The sequence below is a fragment of the Rattus norvegicus genome, chromosome 14 (assembly GCF_036323735.1).
Source record: "Rattus norvegicus strain BN/NHsdMcwi chromosome 14, GRCr8, whole genome shotgun sequence".
NCBI classification, from domain to species: domain Eukaryota; kingdom Metazoa; phylum Chordata; class Mammalia; order Rodentia; family Muridae; genus Rattus; species Rattus norvegicus.
Window position 1 is genome coordinate 11086963 of NC_086032.1, and position 20957 is coordinate 11107919.

At 42.4% G+C, this 20957-nt stretch overlaps 1 protein-coding gene across 1 annotated transcript in view; it reads right to left on the reverse strand.

Moving 5' to 3' along the window:
* Window positions 1–4351: 4351 nt before the first annotated feature.
* The window catches only part of Cfap299 (cilia and flagella associated protein 299), a 485668-nt gene continuing 469062 nt past the window's right edge, over window positions 4352–20957 (reverse strand). Inside the window, exons 5-6 of the mRNA XM_039092653.2 lie at window positions 20312–20441; window positions 4352–4583 (exon numbers count right to left, since the gene is read on the reverse strand). Of these exons, the coding sequence (XP_038948581.1) occupies window positions 4488–4583; window positions 20312–20441 (226 nt within the window). The 3' untranslated portion in view covers window positions 4352–4487. The remainder of the gene's footprint in view (window positions 4584–20311; window positions 20442–20957) is intronic.

Genomic DNA, 20957 nt, shown 5'->3' on the forward strand with positions numbered 1-20957 from the left:
CTCCCGATACCTCTGCCCGGCTTCTTGTGTCATTTCCCCTCAGTTGGCGAGCTCAGGTTTGGTTCTGTGTCTTTGGCCCACTATCCTGTGTGCTGACCTTCTTTGCATAGGTCACAGACCTCATTTTCTGGGCCAACCACTAGCTTCAGTAAATTTACCTTCTAGCTTAACTTGGCTTACGTCTAACAGTACTTTCCCCCCTATTTACTGGGTGGTGGTCATCTTAACCTGCTTTCATGTAGAGATGTTCTAAGTCCCAATCATTCCAATAGTGAGATCTTAGGCTAGTGAAAGGTGTGTCAACAGTCAGGGGCCATTGAAATGTTTAGGAGCGTGGACCAATGAATAGAAAGAATCAGAATGTTCCTCAGAAATAGGAGACCGTACATGGATTCATCCTGCAGTAACACAAGGGAATTATAGAATATCAAAGTTGAATCCAGGGCCTGTGACACTTTCTATTTTAATGGCATGATATTCATTCTGTCAGAGATCTAGACTCGGGTTAGCATGGCATAAGAGACTATAATCTTAAAATAATGTGCGAGAAGCTCATTGTCCACCTTCTGTATTGTGGAGTGAATGGTGCCTACCCAAAATTTGTTGGCCACTCATATGTTCATGTTGGCTATGGCGGGAGTACTGAATGGGAAAGTTACTATCACTTTATTATGGTGGGCCCTCACAGATAAGACAGTGGATGGCTGCAGAGACAACAGATGTGTGCACGGATAGAGTAAGAGGGAGGGTACAGGGTGGTAACTACAAGGCAGAGAGTGAGGCTTCAGGAAATACAAACATGCTGACACCTTAGTAGAGCTCTGGCTTCTGAGACAAGAAATAACTGTTGTTTCAGCCACCAAGCCTATGGTACTTTGTTATGGCAACCCTTACTAATACTGCTTATAATTCAACTCAGGCCTCTGGAGAGTATTTATTCTTAGTAATGCCAGCTCAGGAGTTAATGGGAAAATTACTGGTGATGATAGAGTTGTTTCTCTAGTGTCTTAAACACTGGAATTAAATATAGGAACAGTCTTCAAATAAAAGTGTTAAAATTGAAATAGTTATGGTTACAGGAAACTCACACATTAGATGATTAGTATTTCAACAATAAACCTTTGCTATTTCTATTGAAAATGTGATGTTTGGATAATGAATGAACACATGGTTTTAAAATAGAAGCTTGTAGTGTTTTAAGACATTGTCGGACGCTTCCCCCTGCGGTGAGGTTCAGAGGCAGAGCAAAACTTCTTTGGGGAACCTAGTGTGAGTGCTGACAGTCTGTATATAATATGTGCACCATAGCTTTCCTCCCCCTGAATATTTGGAACCTGGAATCCTCTCCCCTACAGAGGCTACTTCTACTGAGATTAACTAAGCCTGGATCCTTGTTCCAGCTATGTACTATAAACCCTGCATCCTTGATAATCCCTATGTTATAACCCCTCTCCTCGTTCAGCTACATGCAATGACCTCATCTTTCTGTTCAACTCTATTTGATAAACAAGAGGAGTGTCCAGGTGAGCTACGACTTCTCCATCAGACAGCCCGGGCCACCGAACCCAGCTTTTCCTTCTGCATGGTTACACATAGGTCTTCTCTTCATTTCCTTCCGGCCTTAGTTGGGTATGTCACTGGTTCGAGGTTGGATATGGCAGAACATACTGGAACACTTGAGGAAGCATGAGAGGCACTGTATAAGACTTGATATTTGAGACTTGCAATATTTGTTCATCACATAGGAAGACTGTGTTTGTTAAAGATTTGAAATTCTTAGAAAATCATGTATCATGAAATTTTTGGGAATGAAATTTAAATATTTGTTATGGAAAGTTTTTATAAATATTAACCAAATCTATGAAGGACGTAAGTTAGAATAAATGTACATATTGTCTTAAGTGTACAGAAGCAATGTTACGTACTTGTGTGATACATCTGATGTTTACTTTGTTAGAAGAGCTTCAGGGGCCAGTGAAATGGCTCATTATGTAAAAGAGCTTGTCGCCCAGAGTGAGGGCCTAAGTTTGGTGGAAGAGACTGCTCCCTCAGATTGTCCTGTGACATCTACCAGCATGCTGTGGTACCTGGGTGTCCCATCTCCCATCAGAATGAGTTAACTAACACACTGACAGACTTTAGAATGAAAACAACCCCAGAGAAGTTGCCAGGATAGTACAAACCCTCTCTCCTCCCTCTTTTGTACAGCCGCCACACTGTCCCTTGACTCTCAGAGGCTTTAGTGTAATTGCCTACAGGTAAGGGTCTTGTAGCCTATAACCACAAAATGGTGGTCCTGAACAACGAAGAAACACTTTTACTTTACTGCTTTTTAATCTTTGTAAACTACTCCCTTTTCAACAGTTGTCCTCCAACTTCCTTTATAGGCTAAGACTCCAACTCAGAAACACGCTGTACTTGGGCACCATGTCTCAAGCCTCCTGCAGCCCGGGATGGCTTCTTGGTCTTTCTTTATTCTATAGTCATAGCATTTGAACCATACATGGCGGTTATTTTGCATACATTCCCAGAAGTTGGTTCTATGTTTTCTCTGGATTGGGTTGAGACTTTGCAAGGTGGACAGAACTGTTACAGCATGGGCGCAGACATCAGCAGCATCCATTGCATCAGATACGGCTTCCTAGTCATTCTGAAAATCTGATAGACAGCTCACTGCTCCAGGCATTGATCTCAACTGAAGGAGCATAAATGGTTGGCCTTATCACTGACGCTCATGGATCCTCTGCTGAGGTGATGTCTGCTGCTCATTTCCAGTGTTCCCATCAACACTGTGCATTCTGTGGGCAGGTTACTCTGCAACTTTCCTCATGAGACCTCTGCCCTATACCCAGGGGTTCCTATGCATTCCTACCGCTGTTGTCCTTTAAACACTCAGCTCTCCGTGTTCACTCACCAACCGCTCTCTGGCAAAGGCTGCTCCAGATTGTATTTTCTCTTCCTCATGCCTGAATCATTGTTTCATGGAGATCCCTGCTTATTTTGCTCAAAAGTTGTGTAAGCGGACACACTCATATGCACACATAGGCACACACTGTGCATTGTACATGCTGTGTATAGCGTATACACTGAGGATCGAGATTGCGCGGGCACATCCAATTCCAACTTAATACCAGTGCTAGTTACTTATTGTTCTGATTAAATTAGAGACAAAAGGAGCTCAAGAGGGTTTACCACAGCTCACAGTTTGGGTTTGATCACAGTGGAGTCGTCCCTGTACCTTGCAGCTGGTCGGGTCACATTGTATTTGCAGTCAGGAATCAGAGTCCAGCAGGTCTCTCTTTTTCAACTTGTGTGTGTGTGTGTGTGTGTGTGTGTGTGTGTGTGTGTGTGTGTGGTGGGGTATCAGCCCCCCTCAGAATGGCACCACCTATAATCCATACCCAGCCTGGGTCCTTCCACATCAGACAAACCTCTCTGAACACACCAACATATATATTCCTGGAGGTTTGTTTCCTGGACCTGAAACTTTCTCAACTTGACAATTATAATTAACCGTAACAGATCCAGTCCACCTGCTTGCTTCGGCTCTGTGAGTTTCATGCCTTACAACACTCCTGCCCCACTTGAGCTCTAGGTCTCTTCTTTGGGCTCTCCTCACTTCCACGGGAGTCAAGTTCCTACCTGCCTTGATTCCAATGAATTGCCTTGCTATGGCATTGATTAGAAGGTGAAAATAATTGAATGGGAATAAGGACCAAATATTAACTCCAATAAGAAGTGACTTCTCAGTAGTCTCTTCTGCACAGAGGTCATCGGGAGGGCACACTAGAAAAACACGTTAGTTTTTCTTATAGAGTCTTCATTCCCTCAAGTCATCCAGTTGCCCTTAGCTCTCATCAACTCGGGCCTCCCCATTGCCATGGGACTCAGGTCGAGCAGGCACATAGAAACGTCCCACCACTATTCGCCTTGTGGTTCTACAGTTGACGGGATGTGTCTGGTTTCATTTACTCAGTTGGCACGACTGAAAACCTTGTGAGGTTCTCTACTCTGCTCTTCCATTGAGGCCCCTTATCAATATGCAGCATTCTGAGGCGGGAGGAGCATCATTGCCGGCATGGCCACATGGCATCATGCGTGGCACACTAGGTTTGGCAATAGTGGGACCTGGAACATTTTTGTTTTGGAACATCTGAGCTACAAAATATGTCACCAATTAGCGCATCTTTGAAGTGGCAGCAAGATTCCCCTCCATGGACTTTTGCAGCCAGTCTATGTTCTGGGGGAGGCGGAGAGGGAGAGGGGGGAAGAATAAAAAGGAAAACCCAAATCAGAACAAGAGGTTATCAGTAAAACAAATACAAGAAGAAAAGAGAGCAGTCCAGATTAGTTTTCTGTCTTTGTTAACTTTTATTATTCTAATGTGCCTTCTAGCTATACAGCTCATTTATGATTCCACTTTGCTTCTGACCAAGGAATTCATTTAAATGTAGCAAACAATAAGGAAGCCATTTACTGTGCAGTGTTTAAGTCTTCCTTCGGGAAACGTGGTCAAAGAGAACAGCATGTGTGTAGAGGTCTGTCTGGATAGGGATCCGGGTCGAGTTGTCACCTGGATGGGCCTAAAATACACAAATCACGTTCTTAGTCGGGTCTATGTACATAACTGGCACTAAACGGCTTTTCTTTTTCTTTGATATTAAAGAAAACAGGATCGGAAAGGCTGTTTCCATAGAGACCATTACACATTCCCTCCCCTCCCAATTCCTTTTTTTTTTTTTTCAGGAGTCTTGAGGGTTGATGATTTCTGTCAGCAGTTTGCTGCATCAGTTGGGCTGGGACATTATTGAAGTACCAGTGATCAAAGTATGTCCCAGGCTCCCGCTGGTCTACTAAACCCAGGACTTACTAACTCCTCAGAAATCTTCATAAAGGGCCCCACAAACAGATGTTAGTTTAGACTCCTAATTCAAACACAATCCTACTTTGTCTCTCTAGTGTATAAAGACGCCTAGGGTTTGAAGTTGATTTAGACCCTGGAAATACCTGCCCATGGTGGTTTTCACAAAAAGCTTCTTTCTCACCAGCTTTAAAGGGAACTGAACCGGATTATTTTTCCTCTCTAAAGTGAATCTGTGAGAAGTATCTGGTCGTTTTTCCTTTGCTCAGGCTTGTTGGGCATGACGATTGGCTCTGGGGAAACCATGGAAATAGTTACTTGCTAATCTTGTTACTGAGGGAGAAATGAAGAGTTTCGATGAAGCTGAATCTCAAGGGAAGAAGTTTTTTTTCTAAAATAATTTGCATGATATTCACTGTGTCTTTAGTATATTTAATACACAAAAAGTGCAAATGTAACTAGGTCATTTTTATTCTGTTGTGTATAGAAGTGAAAAAGAATATAGATCTGGTATGCAGCCAAGTTTTATATTGATTTTTCCCTGGTGACACTGAATTTCTTGCATTGTTTGTAAAAGGATATTTTGAGCCTATGCTGTATTAGTAAGAGTTGGGAGAATTGTAAAGTCCTTGTAAGAAACAAAGCAATGAACACACAATATTTCTGCTATTCTCTGATCTTATGTTGGTTACAGTTTTCAGACTGCATTAACTGCTGTTAATGCAAAATATATTCCTATGTCCAGAATTGCAGACTTTAGAGTGTTGTGTGGGGCACAGGTCGTATAATGTTGAGGGAAATAATTGCATCTATTTAATGTCAGTTTTCCTAGTTTCCTGTATGAGTATTTCTGCTCTTTGAATTTTCTTAATGTATCATTCTGGCTTCCTCTAGAATCTACAGATGAAGTACAACTTTTGGAACATTTGCTTTGCATCTGTCTGAGAGTTATGGCTACACCCTTTCCAGAAAACCATCTTGTAAACATTGCAGACATTACTAATATCCAGTAGGTTCTTCTAATGGTTGGCCAGCCTGTGCCTCTAGAGAGTGGTATAGCCTATCTTTCCTGGCTCCCAGAGGTGAATCTCCAGGAGCAGTGAAAGGCTAATTTACCTGATAGCCTGTTTCTTTCTATACTGATCTTATACTTTTAACTACTTTTGTGGGTTTGTCTTTGTCTTTGAAAGTTTGACAACTGCTCAACTCTCCTCCACTGCCGACAACAGTGTATATTCTTTATGGTTGACTTATCTTTGGTATCTCTGTAAATGCTGTAATGGAGGGAGTTCTCTTCTGTGTTAGATGAGGGACAATATGGAATCCAGAGTTTTCATTGTTCCTCTGCTTGCCTGTTTTAAGATTTAGAGTCTGGTCTTTCTCCCTGGGAAGGATGGTAAGTCTATGTATGGCCTGGTGAGTTTGCACATGCTTGTCTTTGATCTAGGACAGTGCTGGGATGTGATTTTTAGCCACTTCTGTGTTTCTCGTGCTGATGGTGATGGTATGGGGACTCCTTTATCTTTTTGTACAAACACAAAATATTTCCTCTTTCTAGTGTAGCTTGCCCAGTCTCGATGAGCCAGTTGTCCTGGTCTCCCTAGACTTTAACTCTGCCTGATATATCACAGGAATTTTTAAAAACCCATGTAACCAGGTGAGATAGAAAAGACACTCTGTCTTGACGGATTGTTGTTGTTGTTGTTCTGCTTTGTGTAGAACTTGTAATATCCTGGGTTATTTAGAATAAAACAATAAAATTAAAATAAAATAGATTCTTCATTTATAACTAGATAAGGCTCTTTACAACCATTTTAACTTGTTTTAAAAATAGTTTATTATTTAAAATTTTTGCTTAAATAGTTGGCTCAGTATTTCTCTGGCACACTGATCTTTATCAAATTCAAAAATACCTTCTGACAATACTGTATTTATTATTATTACTATTGTTATTGTTATTGTTATTGTTATTATTATTATTATTATTATTATTATTATTATTGCCATTTCACAATTGGATCTTACGTAGAGTGAAAAAATAAACAAAGTCTCCAGGATAACTTTTTATACTGAAACTATTTTTAAAATTTTCCTTGAGCACTCTGAGAAAAAGCCACACAAAGATTTAGTCTTTTATTTTGAAAAATGCTGGTCAAAACAATTACATCTGTCTGTGGACTCCTAGCAGGGGGCTCGTCCAATCAGAGGAGGTGCTCACCCGCCCCACCCTACTCTTGTTGGCAAAGCTGTACAGTGTGATGTCACATGGGTAAATCATGGGGGACATCCACAGCTTTATCACCACAGTCAGTGCTTTATCTCTTTTGATCCACAAGGAAAACACTGATTGCAAGTCTAGCAATACCCCACCCCCACCCATGGGTCTTCCTATATTTAACATATCTCTTCTGGTACTTGCCCAATAATATTAGGCGATAAAAGCACCATGGTATCAGTTATAATTCGATCTGTTGTTTAACACGCATGAATGTTAGGGCCTCGGTGTAGACTTATCAAATTTCTTTACTTAACACTCCTGGTATTTAAAATTATGTGTCAGGATATCAAATTATTCAGTTGAGTAAAACTTATTTTCATTGTGTTTTTGAACCAGATATACTATTCATAGAGTCTTTTCATTCCAGACTTCTTACCCATTACCTGCGGTCTTGTCTTTGAGTCCCCCCACCCCAGAATCTCTTCCCCGAGGGAGAACAGTTCCAGACACTTGTGGAATGAAACAGTACCCACTGCCTTCTGCATCGGCACTTCATAGCTGAGCTGACATGGGCGAGACAGTGCGGACATCTCAAGGATAGACTAAGGCATGATTTCCAGGAGTTGTTACAGCTAAGGAAAGGCTGGTATGTGATGGCTAGTGTGGAGCCAGTGCAGTGGGAATTCACGGCCACGGGGCTGAATGAACAGAACTCTTGTGCACTTTACCTGCAACAATGCTGATGATAGTGTGATCCTCTGTTTTCTGAACATGGAAGAACACGCTTTTCCTTTCTTAAACAGTCAGTAACCCCTAGAAATCTAATAGCTTCTTTCTTTCTTTCTTTCTTTCTTTCTTTCTTTCTTTCTTTCTTTCTCTTTCTTCCTTCCTTCTTCCTTCCTTCTTTCTTTCCCTCCCTCCCTCCCTCCCTCTGTCCCCCTCTCTCTCCTTCCTTCCTTCCTTCCTTCCTTCCTTCCTTCTGTTTCTCCTTCGTTCTTTTTTCCTTAGGGTTCTAGGGATTGAATCTTTTGCTTTGGTCCTGTAAGGTGAGCTACAGTCCTAGGTCTTTCCTGTAAACCTTTAAAAATCTCTATCTCTATCTCTATCAATATCTATATCTGTCTGTATCCATATCTGAGACAGAGTCTATCTTAGTTCCCTAGACTGTCCTTGATCTTGCTCTGTAGCCTAGGCAGGCCTTGAAACCCTTCTGCCTCTAAAGTAGATGAAGGTAAATGTAAATCTCTCGCCACCAGGATTAAGTCCAGCTTCTACTATCATAAAGCGAAGCAGGACATTTACAAAGGAGATCTGGCTCTCTCTAATTCCTTTGTCGCTAAAGTTCTCAATAAGTTCCATTACTTTCAAAGGCCCTTTATTAATTTGTACAACAGCAATGAAAAACCATCATTATTTTTTCAAGGAAGTTTATACTTGAAGGGCCACATTTGAAACCAATGCTCTTAAACTATGTTTAGCTTTTGTGTGCGCTCTCTCTCTCTCTCTCTCTCTCTCTCTCTCTCTCTCTCTCTCTCCTCTCTGGAGGCCAAACCTCAGAGCTCTTTCTGGTAATTGATCTGTATTTTCACTTAAAGAACCCCAAAATATGTTTAACTAACCTAAAGATATTGTGGGGACTTCAAGCAGAGAGAGAGAGAGAGAGAGAGAGAGAGAGAGAGAGAGAGAGAGAGAGAGAGAGATTGATTTATCTCTCCATGGTCTTGGTTTACTACCATTGAGACAACAAAACAAACTTTTAAAAGTACAACTTGAGGTTCCTCATACAAATTTCTGGGAAGAATTTAATCTTATTCAACATTACATGGCTCTGAAAACTGGTTTTGTAAGCACTTGGAAGGGCACAGACAGGTGGATCACTGGGTGTTCAAGGGGCCAGCTTTGTCTAAGTAGTGAGACCTTGTCTCAAACACCACCACCACCACCACCACCAAGTGCCAGCTTGGTCTAGGTAGTAAGACCTTGTCTCAAACAACAACAGCAGCAGCAACAACAAACAACAACAACAATAAACAACAACAACAACAACAACAAGAAGTAAGACTTTGCCTGGCTTGCAGTTCGTAGAGCAGCTGCATTTGATTGTTGAGTAGCGTTCCCCTGGCTGAGTAAGACATTGTGGGCAAAAGATGTTGCCAGATTTGTCTGATGATCAAGTAGCTTTTTCATGAAATTATTATGATAACAGGAGGAGAGGGTCCTATTGCAGAAAACTGTGAGGAATTTTGAAAAAAATTCTTATCCCTAGTATAAGTCTTTTCTTTCTTTTTTCTCATATATATGCTTGATTAATATGCTTCCCTCTACTCCTCACAGTTCCTCCTCATCTCCCCTATTATCTGGATTTTCACCCTTTCTGACTCTCATTCAAAGTAAACAAGCTTCGAAGGGATAATAACAAAATATAATAAGATAAAATAAAAAACTAACACATTGAAATCTCACAAGCCCAAGAGAAAGCACAATGTGTTTCCTATGATTTTTTCTTCTAAAAATGTTTTTCTTTTTTTGCCCATATTTCTTTTCTTTTCTTAAGAGAGAGAGAGAGAGAGAGAGAGAGAGAGAGAGAGAGAGAGAAGGGCGTGTGGCTGAGTGGGTGAAGGGTGGGTGGGGGGATCTGGGAAGCATTGTGGAGTGAGAAGGCATCATAGGAATACATTGTATGAAACTTTTTTTTTCAGTTAAAAAATTAAATAATTCCTTAAAGGGGGATGGGTTTTACAGGTACAATGATTCCATACCTCACTCACTGATATTTTATTTTTATTAGAAATCAGGTATTGGACCAAAGGTTGACAAATTAGATCTATTTAAAAAGCTTCTGAATACAACAAAGGAAACTGTCACTGGAGTAATGAGATAGCCCATTGACAGGTGAAAATATTTTGCAAGCTGTACCTTGAAGAGAAGATTAACATCTAGAATATAAAATGAGCTTAGAAAACCTAAATATCAAGAAAAGAACACAATTAAAAAGGAGCCAACAAACACTTTTAAAATGCTCAGTATCATTAGCAATCAGGAAAATGCAAATGAAGACTACACTGAGATTCTGTCTGTCTAGTCAGAATGGAGGTTATCAAGAAACCACATGGCAACATGGAGAAGTAAGGGGATTTCCTATTTTTCTGGTGGGAAGGGAAACTGGGCACCACTCTTGGGCATATGCCCAAAGGAATTTGTATTCTATACAGAGATTCTTGCTAATCCATATTCATTGATTGCTGTCAGAATAGCTAAGGAATGGAGGCAGCTTAGATGTCCATCAACCACTGAGTGCACAATAAAGAACCATATTTGAAGTTATTATTTTGTAAGCTGAGTGGGGGAGGAGGAGGAGGGGGGAGGAGGAGGAAGGGGGAGGACGAGGAGGATGAGGAGGAAGAGGATGAGGAGGAAAAGAAGGGGGAGGAGGAGGAGGAGGAAGAGGAGGAAGAGGAGAAGAATGAGGAAGAGGATGAGGAGGAAAAGGAGGAGGAGGAGGAAGAGGAGGAGGAGGAGGAGGAGGAAGAGGAGAAGGATGAGGAAGAGGATGAGGAGGAAAAGGAGGAGGAGGAGGAGGAGGAGGAGGAGAGAGGAGGAGAAGGAGAAAGGAGGAGGGGGAGAGGTATCCTGCCAGACTGGATAATGATGCTCACAAAAGACATGGGTTATTAAGCAAAACTAGCAGTCCTAGATAAATCCCTGCTAATGAGAAGCGGACAGTGCAAGCTTTAGTCATTGTCCACCAGAACTGATGAGATCCTGTTGCTGAAGACATGTCATATCAGGCTTGCAAGGGGTAGAGAAGTCAAACTTGAACTGTGCTGCAAGTTTCCTTCCTATTGGCTTACTATAACAGTGCCACAGGGAAATATGGGCAACCGGGGAGAAAAGACATCAGTGGCTCTACCCAGGTGTGACTATGATAATCTATAATAGTGACATGCTAGGCAAATGGTGTCCACTGCTACAGTGGTGACGTGGTTGTTATGGGCTGATTTACCACTCTCCGATTGGGTTTTAGAGCCTTTCTACAAAAGTGAATTCATAATACTATACATTTAGTCCTAAACTTATGGCTGACGAGGTCTCAGGCCCTAGGGGTGAACTCACTACTGTTGTTGAACTAGATTGTCATGAATTTGAGCTGCCTGCTAACTATTTATGTATTTGCCTATAGATTAATGGTACTTGTGGCCTTAATCAGAGAAGCAGTGCATGGTGGTGAACAGAGAAGCATTTCTGTTGCAGGTATGAAGCATAAACAATGGTTGGATGATTAGCACTAAACAAGTCATCTGCATCACTGGCTCTAAGCCTCGGGGATCTCTGCAGATGGGGTGGAGAGAATTTATGGGCCTACCCCTGACTCTATTAATGATATTCTGTTATACATGCAGACAGAAGTCTAGCATAACTGTCATCTGAGAGTCTCTACCCAGCAACTGATGGAAAGATGTAGAGACCCATAGTCAAATATCAGGAGGAGCTCGAGGCAGAGGGAAAAGGATTGAAGGAGACAGAGAGGGTTAACGGCACCACAAGAAAACCCACAGATTCAATTAACCTGGGCCCATAGGGCTCACAGAGACTGAATCAGCAAACAGAGAGCACGCATGGGAGGGCCTTTATGTGGTACTCCTACTGGCAGAATCAGGGTCTATCTTTGACTGTGTTGCCTGACTTTAGATCCCTTTACCCTAACTAGGCTGCCTGGTCCAGGAGAAGGTGGGTCTGGTCCAACTGTGCCTTTCTCCGTGGGGGTCATTGGCTGTGAGTAGGACAGAATGATTTCCTCAAGCTTCTTCAGCGAGACAGCTCTATTTTGCTCTAGGGAGTTGAGGAGAATGTGTAGGACAGGGACAGTAGGCAGTGCATCACCTAATGGTTGAGCATCATCTAATGGGTACGCACAAGTGTGCTTTATTTGTATTAGGCAGCATGGTCCTATCATATGGAGGGGAGCACAATACCTAATTATCATATGGATGACAGGGAGAGGGTGTTTGCAGGAAACTATCATACTCCAGATAAGGTCAGAGACATCTTCCACATAATGCCAAGCAAGGAGTAGGAAGCCCTGCTGGGGAAAGGGAATCCTCCATTTTGTACCGAGCTTGGAGAGCTACCAGGACATGGTGGACAGGGACCTTAAACAGCAGGGTCCTCCAAGAGTTATTCATTCACTGCGGATCCCAGGAGGCTCCATTGGATAGTGCTAAACCTATGGTCACAGAGATGACGCAAGTCAAACTCAATCTCAACAAAAACAAAATGATTACAACAGTGAACTGGTCGTGCGCATGGGAGTGAGGGGTATAGGGAGACCGGCGGATTAGTGTGTGTGGGGGGATTAGAGAGGGTCAGGAGTCTGAATGCATGACCTTTATACATGAAAACATCAAAAAGCAATCGCAATAAAAGTTATTTTAGAAAAGGAGAGGAAATCAGATCTTAGAATGATCATGGAAGAAATGTTTACAATGTTGTCTGTGCTTACCAAGTTTTCCACATGGTGGAAAATAACTCTCCCCTCTTCGTCCTGTTCCCAGCACTTGATAATGTATTTTGGGGAAAAGTGAACAAAAAGCTCTTGATCCTGGATCTCTGCCTCCCGATTTCCTGGGTCCAATTGGATCTAGCATCCTCGGCCATCATGTGATTGGGCTACTTTTGTAATGAGAAAGGTAGCTGGAAATTTTTCTTACTTTTTATTAGGACATGGACATTGAATATCATTGATGATATTCCAACTTAGATTGTACAAAGTTATTATTATTATTATTATTATTATTATTATTATTATTATTACCAAAACTGAGAGCTATACATAATTCAGTATAATAGATTTGATTTTTTTCTTTTCTCCAGTTTGCCTTTCTTGGGTTATATACTTCGTATATGAGTTCATGCCTTGGACACTTAGCAACTTTTGTGCTTATCTCTAGGGCTTGTTCCATAAATACTGCATATAAAATTAAAATCAGTTTTCCCGGTCAAGAGGAGGACATGGCACTTAAGTTTTAGGAGTTTTAATTCATAAAGGCCAAGATCTATTATGCAATGTTTAATGGATTCCTTAAGGCCATTGATTTTAGTAGTAGTTGAGTAAATACTTAATTTATATGTGGTAGGCATTCAGTTCAGATATTCCAGGTGATTGCCCAAGGGAGAAAATGTTTAAAAGCTACTTAGTGTGTAAGTGTTTTAGGGCTATAATCAACCAAATATTCAGTAATTTAGGCAGCAAACCCAGAAAGTTGGCAACACCTTAGCTTTTCTTAATAACTGTGACTGTGCCATAGTTAGAAAGCAACGTTCACAGGCAGCCTCTTGAGGAGAAGCCAAAGACCCCAAGACGGGAGCTGTCGATTCAGTGAATGTCCTTTGCCCTCCTGGCCCGGGCCAGCCAGCTTTGCCCTGGAGTTTGAGGAGACATTCTTGAAGACTGAAGGAGCTGTGGGGCCATTTAATCTTGGGCTGTTTAGCCCCTCTCTCTTTTGGTTCTTGTTTGCAGTGATGGGGAGGAAACGCACCTGGCTCTTGTAAAAAGACAGATTGTCAAACCGAGGACTTTCCCCAGGGCATCAAGCTCCAAGATATTAAACTAGAACCATCTGCCTAAAGGGTGTAGGAATGCCACAGGCTTCCACCTAGGGAGCAGCAGTTTCAAGCCCATTAAGGGCTGGGATGTTTAGGTCTGGGTGCCAAGGAAATCAGAGTCAATGATTTCAGAGGCTGAGGCAGAGTGGAGGAGGCAACTAACACCTTTCCTACTAATAGCAAGAAGCACTTGGGTGGTGGATTCTGGGGCCGGGGAGAAAGGCATTAATGGTGCTGAAATTGTCATCCAAATTAAATTAAAAAAAAACAAAAAACAAAAAAGCAAAACTGAGAGCAGGTGGTTTCGTTTGACACATTTACTTAACTCAAAATCTTGTTTACCTGGCATCCTGTTGTTCACAGAAATAAAAGTAGGGTTGGGCACATATTCAGCATTTATGCTAAAATATAATTTAATAATTTATATATAATATATAACATATAGACAATTATCTAAAACTAATAAGATGGTTGCTAATCTCATTCACGATTGAGATTCTAAGGAATTCTGAAGTCAGCCTCTAAAGGTTCTGAGGCTTCTTCTGGGCCTGTTCCTTATTGCTTTAGCAAGTATTTAATATCCGCAAGGATTCACTGCACTAGCAACGCCACTGTTGCACATGCGCAGTACGGCTAGCACCGGCAACACAAAAGAAAAACAGCCCGACTACGGTCCTGCTTGGCAGTTTCCACCTCTGATTTGCAGGTTTTGTTTCATGTGATCCTCAAGGCAGAGAATCTTCATACAGAGGCTCTCGAGGCGGCAAGAACAGCATGAACAGGTGCCATCCGGAATACTTTCCCCCTTTCCTAGAGTGGCCCAAACGAATAAGGAAAACCGTGGTGATTTATCACCCAGAAGCGTCAAGAGGATTATTCCTGTGAGGACTCTTGGAACAAGGATAGCACCTTTAACCGTCCTTTTGTGTAGTTTTAGAAATTAAACTGTGAATTAAAACATTTAAAGCCCAGAATGCTGACTTGAACTATGTCACACAGGAATGAACGTGGTTCCTTTATCACGCACAGTAAGTGAGGCAGCAGCTAGTAAGACATTAGTGTGGAGAGTGGTGGCTTCTTGCTATGAATACAGTTGTGACCCGTCTTCAAAGGGGTGTAGGGCCCTCATGCGCAATTTGACGAGACCTGCCTCCTGCTAAATCAACACACAGGATGTATCTCATGAGCCTTCCAAATCGCTCGACTTGCAAAGGTCCCTGAAGGGCGGCCATGTCACGGTGCTCAGTGCTCAGCACTGAACGGAACCCACGTGCCTCGGAGTTCTTGCATGCGATGCTTGCTCTGGTCGTTTTGTTGCCTGTCGCTCGGTGAGCAGCTGTAGCCAACTTCTGCTCTGGCGCATGCGCACGATTCTTTGCAGAGGACTGGCCGAAGTGAGAGTTTCTGAAAACTTGCTTAGGTAAATACACATTCTCTAAGATGCACTGTTGCCCTCAAGATGGAGGCTAGTTGGAAAGCATCAGCCCGCAGATGCCTGGAACGGAATCCCTTCTCAGATCCTCTTGGCTCTCTGTGTGTACTGGTGACTGCCTGACCTGCGGGGTTTTCCTCGCAGGCTGCTCTGTTCTACATCCTCTAACCACCCTATGGCAGGACTTTCATCCTGTGATTTCTGTACTGGCCTTGGCATATTTCTCCATTTGCTATCAAGAGCAGAGCAGGGTCCCCATGGGTCCTCTGTGCTGGGAGCCTCATCATGATCTCACAGGGCTCAATTCACACTGTGCCGGGCCCAAAGGACGCAATGAACACTTTCATTTCCCGTTTCCGTCTTCTCTCTCCTGCTCTGCAAGTTCAATTCTTAGCCTTGTCCCAGGGCTAAGATCATCTCCTTGCTCACCATAACCTATCATTTCCTCATGCCTCTCGCTAGCCCTCCCACTAGCTCCAGCCCAAGGTCAAAGGTTTTTTTCTCCCTTCTTCCTCTGAATTATCAAGGTGCTAGCTCATAGCGCAGACTTTGTGACTTAAGTCTGTCTTCCTTTTAACTCACACTCTGTCTTCACATACCTGTTTCTCACCAAACAAAATCTAAAACAAAGCATTAAAACTAAGAACACTCAGAATTAACTGAATGGCAAAGGTTGAGGTTTTTTCCATCCTTCTCTCCCTTTTGTCGTCTCCTGATTACTGATTTAAGTCCATTGCTAGCCTCTACTGTGAATAGTGTCATCTTAGATATGTACTTGAGCTATGGGAGTGGGTTTAGAAGTCACAACTACATTCTAATTTAATGTTCTCACGGAGAACAACTTAAATTATATATTTCTCTGATTTCAGGAAAAAAAATCTGGAAGCATAGACAAAAATAAAGAATTCTCCAGACCTTCCCTCTGATGAGGATTCTTAAAGTTATTTTTGGCTCACGGGGTTGGTGGCTACACTAGTTTCCACTGTCATTGCTACACCCAGCACCAGTGGCATAATTCACCAAAGTCTTTATTACCACATCATCATTTTTTTTTTGAAAAAAGAACCATTCACTCATTCATTTCTTTAGGGGATACTTGCTGAATACTTTGTACACCTGTGTTGAGTATGGTGCCCATGTTCATGTGTGTATGAATCTGTGATGTGGGTACACGTGAGGAGAGATGAGAGGATGGCATCAAGTGCCTTTCTCATTTGTTCTCCACCTTATTGTTTGGAGCCAGGGTCTCTCACTGAGCCAGGATCGCAGAACTGGCTAGAATGGCCGGCCAGGGAGATCATCCCAAGTGTTAGAATTATAGACTTGCACCGCTGTGCCTGGCTACTTCTGTAGGTGTCAGGGATTTGAACTCAGGTCTTCATGCTTTCAGGACCAGTGTTTTACTGTCCAAGCTGTCTCCTTGGCCCCTTAGGTATCTATTAATTAAATTAAATAGATTTTGATGGATTCTTATGAGCCACTTTCGTCTGGGGGATGGGAAGGAGAAAGTTGGGGTGAAGTTAGTGAGTCTGAGAAAGAAAGCCTTTCCCCATTGCCATTGTCCGACTGCGTCTCCCTCACCTCCCCGGTGAAATATGCTTGTTTTTAGTGCACTCTTGCGATGGTGAGACTCAAGCAAACTGTCTTCGGCTCCTATTTTTTTTTTTTTAATACCAGAGGGAAAAAATGCTTTCCCCCTTCCCGTTTGCTCAGATAGTGCAGAGGAGCGAGCGCAAAGTGCTCCCACTAAGCCCCTCTAAGATAATATACTGGAAACATTTTGGTGGGTGTGAATCACTCAGACAAGCATTCTTCACTCAAAAATAGAAACTTGTCTTATTTGTTCCAGATGTTATACAGCTGCAGGGAGGTTAAAGCCAGTGGTCCTGTTTCCAATGCAACCAATCTCTTGACTCCATTTGGAATTTCTTAACCCATGAACTCATGTTGCTGGTTCTGAGAGCTGCCCCGTTTTCTTTTGTTCGGACTGTTTCCATTTGCCAACAACTGTGCTCGTGGGAACTACACTTCGGAATTAATGAGGCTACGTCTGTTGTGCAAAGGAAGCACATCCTGTTTTGCACTGTTCCCACCTTTCATTGATTGTGACCTCTTTAATTCGAGGCATCAAGTACTTCAGAGAGAGTACATGAAGGGAAGAACAGGACGGGAGAGCTGTGTTCTCACGATGCTTCCCCGCACCTGATCGGTCCGGATCCCAAAATGTTGGTTTTGGAAAAATTAAACTGAAGTGAAATGATTACGAGAAATACTAGATATAAAAATGTGATTCTTATAATTCCTAGTCATTAAAACAAGAGCTTAGTCATGTTTCTTAGTTCCATGGTAGGTCTACAAGAATTGTTATGTTGGCTCATGACACATCCGGGCACCTAGAAAGGGTGGCTACAGATTATATCGGGGACATAGATGCTCATTTAATGCCTAGCCTTCACCCTTAAAGTCTGTGTTCTCCCACCTCTGTTTGGGCAGAGGGTGCCAGATCTCTTAAGTTACTGCTTTTCCAGAGAGAGGCTTCTTGAACTACGGGTGACGGGCAAGTTGTGGAATCACTGTTGAAGTTTGGTCTTCTTGAGCTCAGTTGAGGCTGAATCTGAGAGGCTAGAGATTAATGAGACAAAGCAAACGCACACAAGCCCCTCACGCACACAAGCCCCTCACGCACACAAGCCCCTCACGCACACAAGCCCCTCATGCACACAAGCCCCTCACGCACACAAGCCCCTCATGCACACAAGCCCCTCACGCACACAAGCCCCTCATGCACACAAGCCCCTCACGCACACAAGCCCCTCACGCACACAAGCCCCTCACGCACACAAGCCCCTCACGTCCATCTGCTAACAGGGAAGGCGCTGAGTCTCTCAGGCAGTGCCCTCCAGTGAATTGCGCTCACAAGTTTGTTTCTTGACATTGAGGCCAGTGTTTAATTCCTGAAAGTGAATGTGACACTAGTTTTATCTTCCTGAAGATCAAAGAGATAAAATTAATCTGCAATTTAAACTTTTGATGTGAATAGTTCAGATTGCTCAAAGCCCATTGATGCTTTTTCTTGTCGTATATTCTTAAAATACGCCATTAACTAAAACAGAGCCCCAACGTACGTCAGATAGGTTAACTATTATATTGTTCAAACTTATTTGGACATCTTTTCCACAAAATCTAAGAGAAGCTGTTAATTTGAGGTTTTCCTTAAATACACATCGTAGCTTCTAAGAGAAAACCTCTGTGAATGGCTTTCTGCACGAACTCAGTCTAATTACATTTCTGGATTTTACAAAAGAAACCCTGCTACAGAGATGGCCTTTTACCAAAGCTATTAACTCTTGAGTATTGATGACCAATGTGGCCCCACAGAGCTTCCTGGTCCTTGTTTCAGTAAGGACAGACTTGTGACAAAGAAAGGAGTAGCATTTCCTCTAAGGACACAGCATTAGACAGAAGTTCCTTCACTTTTAATCCTCTCTCTCCTCTCCTGGTCCCAGAACCCACGGTTTTAGTTGGGTGCATGGACACCTAAGGAGAAACAATGCTGCTTCCCAGACTTCTGGGCTTCCTGAAGCCACATCCGGCCACACAGGAACCATGGGATATGAGAGGCTTTATGTACAGAAATTTCTGGGAAAATTTTTTTTGAAGGCAGTGGGAGCCTTTCTTCCATACGGTTTCATGTCTCATGAGGTGGTCTGCTTTGCCCGTGCCTGGACAATATCTGGGCTCCAGAACAGCTCACAGTGGTCCTGGTTCAGGTGACTTTGGATGCCACTGTCTAGACTGACATACAGGAGGGAGCAGTTTCTGTCCAGCTGAAATCTGTTCCTCCATTTGAATGTGACCACAATTAACACTATTTCTTGTACAGTTTCATTCATTCATTCTCTGGACTCTTAGTTATTGAGCAAGTTGCATATGATAGAATCTGTATTAAGCCAAACTAAAGGAGGTTTTGACTTTATAATTCTAAAAACTTTAGAAAAAAGATTTAGAGTGTGACCTTCTATACACTGCCTCTAACCTATGCCTCTTACACAATTCTTATGATTTTCCTTCTTGTCTTTGAATTTTAGGTCGATTTTGTAATATCAATGAACAGCACCAACAGCAAAATCAAGTAAAAACAAACAAACAAACAAAAAACAAAGCCAAAGGAGAAAAGCACAAAAGCTAATCAACATGCAAACAATTCTAGCAACAGTGTTACTCAAAATTCTAATCCCTAGACACAGAAGTGATAACCAAAATGTGATCTGAGCTTTTGAAACTACATAAGACCGAAACAGTGGACCTTGATGAAGTCAAGTATCAAAAGACATGTCCTTACAATATTGTAATGAGTATTTTCTAAAGTAACACTTAACGGGTGTATTTATTTTTCAGTTGCTCTTGGCCTTGTGACAGTGTCTGTCTTTGGCTAAGGCTGGTCTAGACTTCACTGTGTGCCTCAAGCTGGCCTTACCTCATAGCACTCGTCTGCTTCAATCTCCACGTTGCTGGGGTCATAGGTAAAAAACACCTTGATGGGCTTAGAAGCCACATTTTTTTTTCAATATTAGTCATATATAGAGAAGGCTAAGAATTCTGGCTACAAATAAAAGATAAGGCTCCTTCTCCACTAATAATGTACCTCTACTGGAGAGACCTGATTCCTCAAGGATCAGAGCAGACTGTCTACCTGCTCTCAAGTCTAATTCTGCTCTTAGCAGAGAGGAATCTTACCTCTTGGAAGGGCTGCTTCAATCCTGCCTAAACTTCTTTCTGTAATCTACCAAACTTTGGGGGAATGCTTGCCTGGAATGATTGCCTGCCTCCCCTCCTTCCTTCCCTCCCTCCTTCCCTCCCTCCCTCATTCCCCCCTCCCTCATTCCCTCCCTCCTCTCTCCCTCCCTCCTTCCCTCCCTCCTTGCCTCCCTCCTCTCTCCCTCCCCCTCCCTCACTCCCTCCCTCCTCTCTCCCTCCCCCTCCCTCCCTCCTGTCCCCCCTCTTCCTCCTCTGTTCCCTTTCCATCCTCATCCTGTCTCCCTTTTTGAATACCTAGGTGTCAAAGCCGTTTTTCACCTCAAAGCTATAAAACAAATAAAACTTCTAAGCCCTAAGGACGTTAAACATTTAAGCAATTTTTGACCAGGTAGGAGTGTAACACGTTTTGAAGAGACGTGTAAGTATAAATCATTATTACCTTTGGGTCCACATTGAGGATTTTTCTGTCTCTCTTATATTTGAAAAGTAAGCCTTCGGGGTTGTCAGCAATCACCTGGTAATTTGGACTTGAATTGCAAACAGCAATATGACTGTCCCAGTTGTAAAAGCTATAAAAATAAACATTATAAGTGATTAGGATTTATAACACATTAAAGTGACAGGCACTTCAGAAAATACTTGGGATGGTCTGTCCTCGTGATGGAAACCCATGAGGAACACATCTGAGATTTGAGTTCTAGCAGAGAGAGCATTCGGGTGACTCGCCAGTCATTTGGATATGCACTCAGAACGATTTTCCGTGATTTCCGGGTTTGGACACTGTAAGATTTAGGACTTAGTCTAGTATTATAGTCACAGGAAGTCAAGGAGAAAATTGATGCAATTTAAGATTATTTGTTCCTCTGAAGACTCTTTAGGGTATAGAGAGACTGTTTAAGGGAAGAAAGGGCAGACAAAGTCACCTCTTTCCATTCAAAACAAGTTCACGTTGATTTATTTCTACCATGATCTCTACTTCAATTCGTTTCCCAGGGAGCAGAGGAACTTTCGTTCGAGTGGTTACCATAGGACAGACATGGTTGATGTATTCTAAGAGGATATCCATATGAAATTGCTCTCACTCA